The 16,010-nt window shown below is 33.7% G+C and overlaps 1 protein-coding gene across 2 annotated transcripts in view; it reads left to right on the forward strand.

Annotated features, from left to right (window-relative positions):
- The window catches only part of EIF4E (eukaryotic translation initiation factor 4E), a 34,565-nt gene that overhangs the window by 14,348 nt on the left and 4,207 nt on the right, over positions 1–16,010 (forward strand). For both annotated transcript variants that reach the window (XM_006208939.4, XM_072940109.1), the window contains 4 exons: positions 7,050–7,156; positions 12,358–12,453; positions 14,520–14,583; positions 15,294–15,407. In XM_006208939.4, coding sequence (XP_006209001.1) covers positions 7,050–7,156; positions 12,358–12,453; positions 14,520–14,583; positions 15,294–15,407 — 381 coding nt within the window. The remainder of the gene's footprint in view (positions 1–7,049; positions 7,157–12,357; positions 12,454–14,519; positions 14,584–15,293; positions 15,408–16,010) is intronic.

Genomic DNA, 16,010 nt, shown 5'->3' on the forward strand with positions numbered 1-16,010 from the left:
TGTTGTAATTTTCATTGTTTACACCAGATCTTTCATTCCTTACAAAGCAAGAGGTGAGACTCTGCTTTTGTGTACTAGTTAATTAATTATACTAATTTATATATGGGCAGGTGCTGGGGGAAATGCATCTTTGCTAAAAATTAGAGACTTGTGAACTGAATGTTTGGATGCTAAAAAGAGTAAAGTGTCATGAAATCTATTTACGTATACGTTACTTATATTAAACAATCATCATCTTAGAGGTAGTTATTTGTATCCAGGAAAGAGAGCTTTTATTTATTCTTACATGTATTTCTAAGATATTTGATGGCATAGGCAGTTATTTAGTATGCTATCTTGCATAATAAAATAAACTCACTGTAATTAATCATTGGCATTTAGTTGCTTTTTGTCCTGGTAGTGGGATTTTGTGTGTGTGTTGGAAGAGTGAGGTGTACCATTCGTGCCTTATTTTCCTAATTTGCCAGTGAAATGCACCTGGAAGATACTGACGGTGTTGAATGAACACTAGGCTGTGATATGAAGCATAGTACATACTGTAGGGTTATGCTGCCTGGAAAGAGTACCTTCATAATCACATATAATTTATTATCTAATTCTGGGCACTTTTGAGCGTGAACAAGGGCTCTGCTAATAATTATGCTGAAACAACAAACAGGTAAAACTGGGACACAGTATCCCTAGTCATGAACTTTGACAGTCCCACAATAAAATGTAGAACACAGTTAGGACATGTTTACCTTCCAGGGCTTAAATTTGAAGAGCAGAGAAAATAGTTGTTTCACAGTATTGTGAAAATTGAATATATTGAGATAATATGTTGAGATCATGTATATAAAAATACGTACGTAGCCCATTGTTTCTTAGTAACGGTTTAGTAAATGTTAACTGTCAAAGTAAAAACTCTTAATTTGGTTGAAGTGTGAGGGTTGGTGTTACCACTTTAAAAATCATAAAGCACCCTCATTCTTTGCTGTTCTTACTTTGCTTACCTTTCTGTTCATCATTTCATATTTTTATTTAATGTGTGTAATGCCTTCAGTTTACTGAATTGTTGGGTTTGTAATTTGTAAAGATAATTGCAGCTGTTTTTGCCCTAACAGCGTTTATATTTTTATTAAAGCCACAAATAGTCTTTGCAATTCAGCTTAAAAACTAGTGAAGGAAGGGGGAATGTAAGGAAGTGCTACTGGGGATGAGTTACCAATAATACTGTTATCTATTTGTTACTGTGGTATTTTACCCAAAACTATATACCCGTGAATGCCGGAGCTAGGATTCCAACCTGGGTAACATGGCTCCAATATGTGTAATCTAAACCAGTGCTCATCCTACTCTGGTAGAAAACTAGTTTGCTTTTTGTTTTGTTTTTAAACTGTTTCAATCTAATGTTTTTATAAAATGATGACAGTAGGATAAAGAAGATGAAAAAATGTGTACAAAATGTAAGCCTGTATTTTTGTATTATTTAGTAGTTTGAACATAGAAGTACTGTCAAATTGTAATGTTTTCTAAATGTTTACTTTCCATTTCTGTACTTAACCTGGTTGTACACTGTAACCAGCAGGAGTCTGAGGACTATATTATGAGTTACTGCTTTAAACCATTATTAGTGCCAGGAAACTATTGATTTTTGTGTACTTCCAATGAACACTTAGGTGATGTCCTAAATGGGGGGAAAAATCCTGGAAGTTCTTAGGAATAAATATTTGTTCAATGAAGTAATGGACGCAAATTGGATGTCCTGAAGGAAACGCTCCTTATCTTTCTGGAAGAGAGATTTTTAAGTGTGCTTAGTTTTAGGATTGCTCAGGGATCTTGAATGTTCATAACCATGGAAAAAGTGCATCTTGGTTTTAGAATTTAAGCAGTGTGAATTTAACGTGGCTAGAAGGAAGAATCTGAACTTTTTAGACAGATTAGAGAAAACCCCACAGAAATGATGCTAGAACTGAGAAAATCTAGCTTTATAATATTAGGATTGTCCTATTATAAGGTTAATAATTGTGCCTGATACATGTGCTGATTTTTGCAGAAAGTACTAAAAAGCTACTTGGTATTTTTTGCAGCTAATTGTTAGACTTGTCCCACTTTTGCTTGACTTTATTTCTTCCCCTTCAACTTTCTTCTGTTGCCATGACAGCTACTGAGCCCTGGGACCACTAAATTATAATTCTGTGCATTTTTATTTGGATCTCATAAACTCAGCAAATCCAAAACCAGGTTTAATAATTTTTACTCAAACTGGCTATCTTTTCTATTCCCTTGTCATCTGTATTTAATCACTGACCCGTCAATTAATGGCCTCCATTGCTCACAAGCTGAAAGACACACCTTTTAGTCTGACCTTTGAGACCTTTTACAGTCTTGTTTCAGCCTGCCATTCTAGCTCTTTGGTTTCATGAACCCTCACTTTCAGTCTCCCTGGTTCCTTACCATCTTCTAGATAAGCACTGCACCATCTCATGACTTTGCTCTCCATTCTACCCACCTGAAATGTGTTATACAGTGGTTTTTCACCTGCAGGTTGTCTTTTAGGTTAAAATTGTATTTGATTACTTTAAGAGTAACCATAATCTGTTAAATTAGCCCTTCCTGTTTTGTCTGGATAATTTTCAAACGAAGTCTTGGTAAAACATGGCTATTTAAGACATTATTTTCAATGAAATTTGCCTTTGGGGGAGACCACCAGCCTGAGAGAGTAGGTAGAGGGATGTTGTGGGAATTTGCAGTAAAATTTTTTGTTTTTAAACTGAATGTAAATTTAAAATTATTTTACTGTCTGCTCTATAGGAAGCAACCATAAAAATGAGAAGTTTGTACTTTTTAGTTCCCATATAGATCATGTAATAATCTTATTACTTTGACAGTCATATAAATGTTAAAAAATCTGATTAGATCCACTTTTAAACATATCCCATGAAAACACCTGTTAGGGGCTTTCAGGGAGAATTTAGTGAAGTTGGTGCTACAAGGATCATAGTTCCTCTTTACCTATTTTCTGATGATCCTCAGTCTCAGGTACCTAACAAAATTGTGCTGAGAAAACATGCCTTTTTAACATTAATGTTTTCATAAGTAATTTCTATCATGAAAATGATTTCTGAATCTTATTAGATTTGATCTGTGCCATGTAAATGAATATTTTTGTAGATTATTTGAGTATTTGGTATTCTGTCATGAAAACAATTGACTCTTAAAACCACTTTTGCTTTATTAAGAGGATTTGAGAAATTCAAATAAGTTTAAAAATTTGAACATCTGTTAAACTGTTAAAAGGCTAAAAATGAAATATCAGTATTATACTTACATTTTTAAAAGTCTTCAAATACTGAAAAGATGATTGTCTATGGTCAATAAACATTTTTTCTAGAATGTTTTAGAGCATTTGTCTTAAAATCTATCATGTTTATGTAATACTAAAAGTGAAGACTGAAAGATTTTAAATTAGCATATTCATTCACACATTCACATATTTATTTAAAGATGAGTAACTTTTTATTTCAGTTATAGGAAAACTCCAAAATTATATATTCTTAATATAAAGACTAAAACTTCAATTAAAGTAGGACTTTTAATTCAAAGGAATACTTTCTAAGGAAGTGACCATATTTTTTTTCTGTGTCATTACCTGCTTTTAGTTCTTACGTATCTAGAGACTTTTGATACCATCTGAGTCTTCCATCATTCTCCTGATGGTGAGAGAGTAGAATTAAAAGGAAAGAAAGTACTAAATTTTCTGGGTGAAAGAGTAGAATAACAGAAAAGAAAGTACTAAATGAGTTAGGAAGTGACATTTTGGACCCCCCCAAAATTGTAATTAATTCATTGTTTTCTATGTGCTACTGAGGTAAGAGGTGTAAATAAATACTGTGAAAGTATGGTTTGTAATGAGGATTTTGAACTTATGAGTAAATTTTACTTATCATTTGTCTTTTTTTTTGTCCAGAGGGGAGATAATTAGGTTTATTTACTTATTTATTTTCAATGGAGGTACAGAATATTGAACCCAGGACCCTGTGCATGCTAAGCACACACTCTACCACTGAGCTACACCCTCCCCCCTCATTTATCTTTTAATTTAGGTGAAAAAAAATAAAGAATTTGTAGTATTAACTTTGGGAGGAAGAGTATCTTTTACTCACACATCCAACCTCACATACACATATATGCCCAGCCCTTTGGTAGAACCATCATTATTATTTTAAACTCCAAAAGGCATCATTATTATTGCTCCTTCAAATTGTCAATTAATATTCTTTTATATATTTATCTACATATTTACCTTTTCCAGTGCTTTTCTTTCTTTTTTACACTTCCATGCTTCCAACTGGGATTTTTTTTTCCCTCTAGCCTGAGACTTTCCTATGGTGTTCCTCTTACTTTGGACCTTTCTGGTATGAGTATGAGTGCGTGTCTGTCTACGCGTGTGGTGTCTGTCTGTGTGTCTTTATTTCTCTATTTCTAAAGGATATTTTTCTTAGGCACTGAATTCTAAGTCGACAGTTTTTTCTTTCAGCACTAAGATGTTCTGTTGTTTTATGGCTTCCATAATTTTCTATTGAGAAGTTAGCAGTTGTTCTTGTTCTTGTGAAATAATACGTAGTTTTTTTCCCCCTTCCTAACTGCTTTTAATATTGCCGCCTTTAGTTTTCAGTAGTTTGAGTCTGATGGGCCCAGGTGTAGTTCTGTGTGTGTTTATACTGCTTGGCTTTTCCTCAGCTTTTTGAACCTGGCTTGAGTTTCTGATGTAATTTGGTAAGTTTTGGTTATTATTTCTTTCTGCATTGCTTCTGTCCCATTCTTTCTCATCTTGTTCTTTAACTTTTTTAACCATCTTCCACATTTCTTACCATCTATTTCCTCCCTCTGTGTTTGTTTGAATATTTTTTATTGACCTCTCTTTCAAGTTCACCTGTCCTGTGTTCTGCTGAGTTCACTGTGTTGTTCATTCAATGAGCTCTTAATTTCAGACATTGTAGTTGGCAGTTCCATTTCTACTTGATTCTTTGAAAAAATTGATTTCAATACTCCCATTTTCTCCATCTTTCCCCACCTTCTATTTTACCATAGTAATCATAGTTATTAAGACTTTGCTAATTCTGTTATCTGAAACATGTTTGAGTGTCTTTCTATTGACAGTTTAATCTCTTGATCAACAGTTGCTTAAAAAAATTTTTTTTGCATGTCTAATGTTTGATTGTTTGCTAGGTATTATAAATAACATTCATAGAGCTTCAGGATTATGTTATGTTCCTCACAGGGGTGTAGAGTTTGGTTCTTGAAGACAGTTAATTTATAAGTAGATTGCTTTAATCCCGTCAAGGATTAGTTTTAAAATGTGTTAAGCACATGTATTTCACCTGATTCCTAGGACATGGCCTTTGTAAGATTTCATCTGAAAGCTGAGGATTTTTAACCATCCACTCTAGCTAGGTCTGAACTCATTCTTCCTAATGCTGTTTGACCTCTGAAGTCTTGGCTCAACTCTTCTCTGCCAGGCCACCCAGAGTTGCACTATAAACATAACAGTTTAGGAATCAGTCAAGGATTTGTGAAGGATTTTTACATAGATTTTTGACACTAATTCCTCTGCAGCTCACTTTGCTCTGATACCCTGTCCACCAAAGTCCATCTGCCTTGTCAGTCCCTAACTGTTCCCTATTTTCTCTATCAATTCAAACTGCCTCTGTCTGGAGACCATCATTAATTTTAAGCTAGTAGAGTAAGGAATAATATTTGGTAATGATCATCTATTTGAAGATTTAAACTGTTGTGATGAGAAAATGCTGGTTAAAATTATTGCTTTTTTTTTTTTTTAAGGCAATGACTACTATATGTAAATTTTAGGGCCTTAACTACGTTTAAACTTTTCAGTTAAATGGGGAGGGTATAACTCAATGGTAGAGCACATGCTTAGCATGCCTGAAGTCCTGGGTTCAGTCCCCAGTACCTCTGAAAAAATAAGTAAATCTCTTCAGTTAAGTAATCAAGCCAATAAGTTCCTATTGGGTGTAGCATTGTGATCATCGCCATTACAGTTGTGAGCAAAATCAAGATAAAACCTCTGCCTTGAGTGAGTTTATAGGCTAGTAAAGAGTAGTTTCTGGAGGGGTCGTATTGATTTAAAAAATGTATTTTATTTTATAAAATGAGTATCACCTATCTGAGGTCTTTCTCTGATTTGCATAATCTTGTTAATGAGAATATATATCTCTACTGTTTTGCTGGTTTGATTTAAATCTGATATACAGACCCTTGTTGCATGCTCCCCCCTTTTTTGTGTCAGCTTTTGTTTCAGCTTCTGGTGCCTTTCTTGGCTATTCTTTTGTTCGTACCAGTTTATAACAGGATGAAGAACTACATAGAGTAATGTGGAGAATACATGTTATTCCCAGTCTTTTTTTCCCTGACATTTTTAGATGACAGCGTTAATTATGTCTTTCCTAGAAGAAGATTTATGTTCAGTTTTTTTGCTTAAGGCCAATTGAAAATGACAGCAGATACTGAACTTTTAAGTTACCATATGTCATAACAGTATGACATGAAGGCAAGAACCTGTGTGGTATTGACTTGATCACTTTATAAGCTTTTTTGTCATTGTGATATAATCTTTATACTCTCCAAACTTTAGTTGTACTCTTACTCTTCTGCCCCTCCTTATCCCACTGCCAATACCATGCACGGTCTTTAATGGTATGTTAAGAAAGGTACCTATTTTTCCCAAACTTTGTTGCATTGTCTCTAACAATCTTTCTGATATTAAGATGTGTAAGTGGACGATAACAATATATAAAATTATTATTATTTTTAAATTAGAGAAACCCTTTGCTCTTAATGAAGAAATGGTAGAATGGAGAGTCTGGTGCTTTTCTTAGAGGCTGGTCTGTGTTCTGTTTTATCAAATGATTCTGCTGTAATTTCTTCTCCTTAAAAATAATATGGACAATATTGGCTCAAATTTCGAGTATTGTCGTAGAAATTAAGAAATTTCTTAGTGTTATTTCTTCATGTTAAGAAATTTATAATGTTTAATTATTTTCCACTAGGAAACCACCCCTACTCCTAATCCCCCACCTACAGAAGAAGAGAAAACAGAATCTAATCAGGAGGTTGCTAACCCAGAACACTATATTAAACATCCTTTACAGAACAGGTAAGCTCTCTGACACATAGGTTTTCTGACTTAGGCAACAAGGTAAATGGTGAATGGGACAGGTTTGGAGGGAAAGGTTAGATGAGACTAGTTTTAGATATGTTAGGTTGAGGATTCTGTTTTCACTTGGATGACCCAAGCCTAGCAAGCAACTTTTGTGTGTGAATCTTGAGCTCAGAAAGGAGAAATGTTTGAAAGATTGGTTTGAAATTCATCAGTAATGGTAATTGATGGTAATTGAAATTGCAGTAGTAAATGAGTTCTCATAAGTGAACTTGACCCATGACGGAGGCTTGGAATATTAGCACATAGGGTTTTTTTTTTGAGGGAGAATGCCTATGAAGAGTATAGACATATAAACTATATAAACTAGGACAGAGTGCTGGTCATGGAAACCAAGAAAATGATATGTTTTAAAGACAAGATGGTCAACAGTATATGTGTCACAGAAAGGTCAAATATTCATTGGATTGATTGAATGACGAGTTCTTGCTAACATAGGAGAAAGTTTGTAGGGTAGGTGATAGATTTGAGACTTTGAATAGAAAGTAAACAAACGAATAGAGCAGAAATAGGCAATTTGAAGTTGGTCTGTGAAGGAGAAAAGAGAGCTATGGGATGTGGAGTCTGGTTGGTTTGTATTTAAAGATAAGTTAGAATAGGAGAGTTAGGATGAGTTAAGTTCTCATAGTTATAGTGTAATAGTTTAATAGTTTAGTATATGGTTTTTCCTAACTCTGCCCTATCACTTCCCAGTATGTTTGTATTTCTACTTAGTTGTCTTTCTGGTTTATATAATGAAGATTAACATGAATTCACTGAGAGCTGATGGTGGGAAGAAAATGGCTAACTAGAAACATTGTAAGAATGTGGAGGAAAGTAAACTGGAATTAACTTCTGAGGATCTTTAAGTATTTCGATTCCTTTCATTCCCTCAGTCCTGGGCCTTTTACTCTTTACTTTAAAGATCCCACAAGCCTGTCTATAGTTTAGTTTCATTCATCTAAATATGTTGTCATCATTTCTTCATTATCATGATAGACCTACTGAAATAAAATAGTCCAGACACGTTTTGGTAGTGTTTTCTTAGGAGACCTGAGGTTCAGCCTGTCCTCCAGTGAGGAACAAACCAGTTCTCTAGACAATGGGGATTATTGCCACATAGTGAGATACCAATGGTCAAATAGTCCATAAAGGATAAAAATCCATTCTGAGGATTTTTATAATAAAGTAGTAAGTTGAACAGTCTTTTAATTGCCAGTTGAATTGGTCCTAGTCTGATTTATGAAAACAATGTCTTATTGTTTTAAATTTGCATTTCTTTCTTTGAAGTTTCAAAACACTTTCTGTATTGTATTGATCATTTTTATTTTCACCTGTGGGCAGTCTGTTTAGTTCTTTTGTCTATTATTTTCTTTTTGATTCTCTTTTCAAGTCTGTATCCAAGCATTGTATATTAGGGATGATAACCCATCCAAGGAGGCGGAATAGGTTGAAAATGCATTTCCGAATCATTTGTCCTATAACATTGTTTATGGAATTTTTTTTTAAGAGGTTTTTGATTTTCATGTAATCAAGTGCCAGCTTTCCTCCATGGTTTCTGGGTTTCGTGTCAGTCTTAGGAGAACTTTACTCACTCACTTATCCTATTTAATAGCTGCATAGTAGTCTCTTGCATGGATATTTTATTTAAACCAGCAGTTCCCAGACTTTCTGATCTCATGACCCCTTTACATTCTTAAAAATTATTGAGGATTCCACAGTACTTTGATTATGTAGACTTTTATTTCCATTTGTTATGTTACAAAGTAAACCTAAAAAAATGTAAAATTACATATTCACTTAAATAGCCCATAACTTGTTAATGTAAATATTTTAATGAAAAGATTTATTCAAAATAAAAAATACTTAGTGGGAAGAATAGTATTCTTGCATTTTTATAAATCCTTTCAAGTGTCTGACTTAGAAGAAGTCAGCTGGATTTTTATAGCTGCTTTCTGCATTTCAGTCTTTAGAGATGAGTTGTTTCAAAGAAACTAAGAATAAAATACGTCCTCACAGGTACATGGCTGGAAAAGGGAGTTTTTTTTTAATTTTTTTTGGAAAAGGGAGAATTTTTAATAGCCTTTTAAAAGAATTATGGATATCTCCTTGATACTAGGTTTCTTATAGGTTAGTTGTAGTGTAGAATCTGAAACCGTATCTAAGCTTTTTCTACTTTGTTACAGTAAAATCCATCGGTCTATCTTACATTTGTAATGGATCCTTCTTCACTCATGCATGAATTTGCACACCACTGGTCATTTGGAAAATACTGGTTCAGTGAGTTTGCAGAGCATCCAGATATTGGCACTTTTCATTATATAGTATCAAAACAATAACATTCGTTAATATTACTGTTAAACTCATCAGAAATGTCTTTAAGTTTTATTAAGTTGTCAAGCTCACAGTGACACATACAGGCTTTCCAGAATTCTGGTTTTCTCCTGAAAGCTCAAATTTTAACAACTATCTCACTCTGTTCATTTTTCAAGAGATAGCCATCTGTCAGCCTTTCTTCCAAGTAAAAATGGTGTTCCATGAAAAAGTGACTGGTTCATCTCATGATTCAGTTGCCTAAGAATTGTATTTTGGTATGCAGAAGTGTTTTTGTGTGGAAAAAAACATGTACACAGATTGAAATTTAATGAAACCAATTATTTTTACTGCTTCATCAATGGCATTATTAACTGAAATGGACATTGTTATTACTATAAGAGTTGGTAATAATAAAGCATAGTGACTACTAGTACGAGTTGGTACCACTATATGATTCTTGCCTGCAACACTAGTAGATTTACTAGCCTTTGCTTTTGCATCATCAGTGCAGATGGCAACACAGTGAAAAATTAAAATAATGTCTTAGCATTATTATGAAATAGTTTTTACTTACTAGCTCTCCTGAAAGAGTCTTAGGGTCCTCTAGGGGCCTGCAAACCAGATTTTGAGAACTATGACTTAAATAATCCCTTGCTGATAGGCACATAAGGTGTTTCCAAATTTTCCAAAATTAGGAATGTTCTTGTACAAACTTTTGCTTAGTCATCCAGTTACTTTCTTAGGATAAGTCTTTATATGTTTAATTGCTGAATGTGGGTTTTTTTTTAAAGACTATTAAATTTTATTATTATTTTAAATTGAAGTATAATTGAGTTATAACATTAGTTTCAGATATATAACATAATGATTCAGTATTTCTGTATGTTGTGAAATGATCACCACAGTAAGTCTAGTTAACATCCATCATAGTATGGATTTATAAGTGTTTTATCTTGTGAAGAGAACTTTTAGGATTTAGTCTCTTAGTAACTTTGAAATTTATGGTGCACTATTATGAACTATAGTCACCATGTTGTGCATCACATCTTCATGACTTTTTTGTTTTATAACTGGAAGTTTGTACCATTTGACACCTTTCATGCATTCTCCCAACCCTGTGTCTCTGGGAACCACCAGTCTGTTATCTGTATCAATGAGCTTAGGCAGAGTGGTTGTTTGTTTTTGTTTTTGTTTGTTTGCTTTTGTGTTTTAAGATTCCACATATAACTGAAATCATATGGTATTTGTTTTTCCTGTCTACTGTCTGATTTATTTCACTTAGCATGTAGTCCTCAGAGTCCATCCATCTTCTAAATGGCAAGATTTCCTCCTTCTTTTTTTTAATGGCTGAATAATCCATTGACTATATATACCACATTTTCTTTTTTCATCTCTTGATGGAGATTTAGGTTGCTTCTATGTCTTGGCTACTGTAAATCTGCAGTAAACATAGGATGCATATATTTTTTAAAGTTCTTGTTTGTTTTCTTCAGGTAAATGCCTAGAACTGAAATTGCTGGGTCAAATTGTAGTTCTTTTTTTAATTTTCTGAGGAAAGACTCAATTTTTAGAGTTACAGATTACAGTTCTTGACGTTGTCTGTGGGTGTGTAATAGTTTTTCTGCCTTTGCTTTTTTTCCCCCGATACTGGTTAGCAAATAGATTATAGTTTTTTTAAGTAGGTGTTGAAATGCATCTCATTTTTATGTCTGAGATTAGCAAGCATTAATCATGAAGTTATGAAATATATGTCCATTTGGAAACCTGTCTTCAGGCAACATTTTTATCAGTGGGTAAATGAGATTCCCTTTAATTCAGAAAATACAATTTTACTGAAGATGAATCGTTGGGATAACATTTAAATGTAACTTTGATGTGACGTGAGTTTATCTTCAAAGTATTAGAATAGATCTTTTTTCAGCAAAAATGTATACAGATATATATAGAAACTAGTAATATGTTATTTTAGAGTATCTGTAGTAGCATTACTCAATCAGGTCTTTTATTTTGTTATTTTTCTCCCATTTGTGTGTTTGTGTCCCCTATTCCTAGCACTCTGATTTCTCTCCTCTTGTTTTTCTGTAAATTCAACTTTCCTGTTCCCTACTTTCTTTTCCAGTTAAGTGTTCCTGCTTTATTTTTTTAGGTGACTTGTGCTTAATTATCTTTGTCATAGCACTTAGAACACTATAATTGCCTCTCTACAACATTTCTTTGAATCCCTTTTGGAATGAGCTTAAGTGGATCTCTTAAGGATAGCAGAGAATCTGTTACATAGTAGGTACAAAATCCATACTTTTAAAATGAAAGAAATAGAGAAAATTACTCATTATTTGCTACTATAAATAAAATTTTAATTAACTTATTTTCAGTTGTGGTGAAACACATACATAAAATTTACCATCCTAACCATTTTTTGAATGTATAGTTCAGTAGTATGAAGTATATCCACATTGTTGTGCAAACAGTCTCCAGAACTCTTATTTTGCAGGAAAACTTGGACTCTATACTCATTAAACAACAACTCTCCATTCCCCTTCCCTTTTAGCCCCTGGCAACCACCCTACTTTCTCTCTTTGAATCTGACTACTCTAGGTACCTCATATAAGTGGAATTATACAGCATTTGTCTTTTTTGTTTGGCTTATTTCACGTTCTTACCTTTTTAGAGCTCTTTAATATTCTATTGTATATTCCACACCACATTTTGTTAATTTGGTTCATCTGTTCACCTGTCAGTGGACACTTGGGTTACTTCCCTCTTTGGCTTTTTTGAGTAATACTGCTTTTAGCATGGATGAAAACTACCCTTTTGTTGTTGTTGATGACACTTTCTGTTTTTAGATGGGCACTCTGGTTTTTTAAAAATGATAAAAGCAAAACTTGGCAAGCAAACCTTCGGCTGATCTCTAAGTTTGATACTGTTGAAGACTTTTGGGCGTAAGTAACCATTTTGTATTTTATGATTGTTGTTTTATTCATTTTGTAATTTTTCATTTTATGTTTCAGCCACAAAGTGAAGGGTAAGGTGAATAGTTAATATTCACCTTTTTGTTTATCTGTCTCCTCACAGCTGTTTGAACTGGTGATTATTCCTCATCAGTTTTTGAAAGCTTCTGTCTTGTCATCTTTCAGCTCTGCCTATTCTTTCTTCCTTGTTCTGAGATATCCTTCATTGAGATTTTTTTATTGTCCCTAGAAGTTTTGACAAATTGCTGGAGCTTATCCTCTTTCTTGGGTGCTGAGATGTATTTGTCCCATAGTTGGATTTTCCAGAGCTTTGTTAGATCTCTATTTCTGCAAATTCTTTTCAGTGTGTAACATCTAGATTTCTTGTGATAGGGATTCTGAGATTTCAAAGGCTGAACTGCGTAAAATTCAGCGTTTGTTAAAGAATGTGACAGTATCTGCAATGATAGTTTATTAATACCAATATACTTTGTGATCAACTTCAAGAAAAATAGTTGAAATATTTTTGAGATTTTGTTTCAGAGTTAGAAAGAAGTTAAAAAGTTGTTTGGCTTTCACCAGTTTACATAATTGTGATTTTAAGTAGGTGTCTAATTAGAACATGGCTCCACACTTTAGTTGTATGTAAGCAATATCATAGCTTGGTGGATTTTTACACCATAATTTAGAAGTAAATCCACCAGCTTTCTATAAATATCTAAGTCACTTCTTAATTTCTCACTTTTGGGGGGCAAATTTAGTGGTAAACAACCAGTTAGGGTTTTTATTTTGAATGTATCCAGTATGTAATGTTAAAATTCTGTTTAATAAAAGTGCCATTATACACACTGTATGTAAACTTACTAAGTGACCTTACAGAATGATGAAGGAGAAAGGAGGCAGCAGAAAGAAACTGATCTTTTCTACCTTGAATGCCATTGAAGGAGGTCACTTCCACACTATCCATTAATTTTATAAAAGTGATGGTGGTAATTCTTTAGTTAGTATCGAGGTCTCTTTTTTGCCTAGTGAAGCTGTCAGTGATAATGTAGTTTGGGAAGAGTTACCATTAAAAAAAAACAACCCAACAGACCTATGCTGTCTCACCCAAATTGGGTTTGAGTTTTTACACTGTGGAGTGTGAGCCAAAGGATGCCAGACTCTTAAAACCCTACTTGAAATATTCGTAAACTGGCTTAAAATTACACCAAGAGAATCTTACTAAGGATAATAGCATCATTCATGGTCTGTAGTCATATAGCTAAGATCATCACTTTTGTATCTGACGTAGGAGACATTGACTCTGTTGTCAGTTTTATAACAGTTTTGCTGTCGGGAGATCTTACGATCTAGCCTTCTCCTTTCAGGCTAGTGAAATCTAGTCATCCTAAATGTTAATCTGTTACATTGCTATTTGGGAAATAATTTAGAAACACAGATTCTATGCTTCCCCCCTATATTTAAGGAATTAAAATCCCAAGGAGAAGAGCATGAAACTGGGGGGTGTGTGTGTGTGTGTGTTTTAAGTTCCCCAAAAGATTATTATGCTGGCTGATTGGTAATGGTCTGTGGTGGTTGAGTGGGGAACCGTTGGTCTGTTCTACTCTTGGTTATTTTCAAGGATAATAATGTTGGTTTATTTCACTCCTGCAATCCTGATGGTCAGGAAGTTTGTCTTGCTTTCTCTTGATTTTTTCTTTTTTGTGTGTTTACATCTGCTCATGAGCTTCACGAATTCTTTCATCTACTTAAAGCCACCTCACACGTCTATTCTCAGTTTTTTGTGTTTATATATGTATGTATTAAGTTAACTGATGCATCAAAATGTTTTTATTAGAATAAAATTATTAAAAATACTTTCTTTAAAATCATCATATGTTGATTCTTAAAGCTGACTATTATTAAAATCTATTTGGTCCACTTCAGAGCTTGATTGCATAGAAAAAAAGTAAACATGAGCTTTTATCTTATTTTTATCTTATTCTGTGAATGTACATATAAGCACCTAAACTCCGCATTACATATTCTGTTTATAATTGTCCTTTTCTTTTACCTAGTCTGTACAACCATATCCAGTTGTCTAGTAATTTAATGCCTGGCTGTGACTACTCACTTTTTAAGGTATGCTTGTTAATTTCATGTATTTAGTGTAAGACTCAACCATTCAGGTAGTCATTAAAAAATCTTGCCATAAACTTAAGAATAGTTAATGCTCTGATGCTTGGAGAATAATTAAATTAGTGTTACCAGGCTTTAGCATAAATATATTTTGCCCTATTTTTGTATAAACAATTAAAATTGAGAGTCTTATTTGATGGGCACATAGTATGATTGATTTGGAGAGAGCTTTGGTCCTACAGTGCAGTCTATTCTTTATGTATTTAAGTAGACTGAAGTTCAGAGTTTGCCAGGAATTCTTAACCTGAGGTAATGTGAGTCCCTGAGATATTTGTAAGTGAGTTTTGTAAGGTGGCAGTGGGTGGTATATTCATTAGCTCTCTGAAATTGCATAATTCCTATATATATTTTCTAGGCATAGAAATGCATATAGCTTCTCAAAGGTGTTACTCAGAATGTTTTAGAGCCTCCAAATTAAGTGAAACCCAAGGTTTGATAGCTAATAAGTGCCCAGGTCAGGGATCTAATTCTACAATCACATGCCTCTGGCTTTAAGTCTCATGTGTTTTTTTCCCCCACTACATCAGTAATGGTTTTATGGGAATAAAGTAAAAAGCTTAACAGCGTTGTGGTTTGCTGTTCCCAGTGATGATGTCTTAAGTTAACATAACAATAATGTAACAATCTAATAGTGTTGTCTCCTAACCTTGTAGGATGGTATTGAGCCTATGTGGGAAGATGAGAAAAACAAACGTGGAGGACGATGGCTAATTACACTGAACAAACAGCAGAGACGAAGTGACCTGGATCGCTTTTGGCTAGAGACAGTAAGGTTTTAAAATGATAAAGCTGTTCTTGAGTACTGAAACTTAATTGACATTATTTATGTTACTTAATCAAGGAGGAAATAAGGATGCCCACTCTAGAAATGTAAGCCAGCACTTAATTTTGTTCTGTCATGTGAATCTTATTTACATTTTACCCTCCACCACAGTACAAATCCATAAAGTGATTGGCAGTGGACTCACCTTATACAATAAGCTCATCCTGGTCATTTCATTAATTTCAAAATTATAGAACCTCTCATATTTTATGATGTAAGTTTTTACAATTCTCTTAAACTATTGCTTTGTATACCAAACTTTTTAGATCAATGAAGCAAACAGTGAAATTGTAGCTTGGTATATCATTCAGCTTATATGTTGTGATACAAGTTGGACCTTTTGGCTTCATACAACATTTATTATGAGTTAATAGGCATTTTCTCTAATAAGAGGTTTTAAACCCCAAGTTTTTAGGAGCTGGGGTTATAGTCTCTTTTGTATCCCTACCACTTGGCACATTATCTGGTTATAGTTAGCACTTATTAAGTTAATCAGTAATAAATATTCAAATGAATGACTTTTTAACACAAGAAACTTGTTTTTGCT

This window comes from Vicugna pacos, chromosome 2 (genome assembly GCF_048564905.1).
Source record: "Vicugna pacos chromosome 2, VicPac4, whole genome shotgun sequence".
Classification (NCBI taxonomy): Eukaryota; Metazoa; Chordata; class Mammalia; order Artiodactyla; family Camelidae; genus Vicugna; species Vicugna pacos.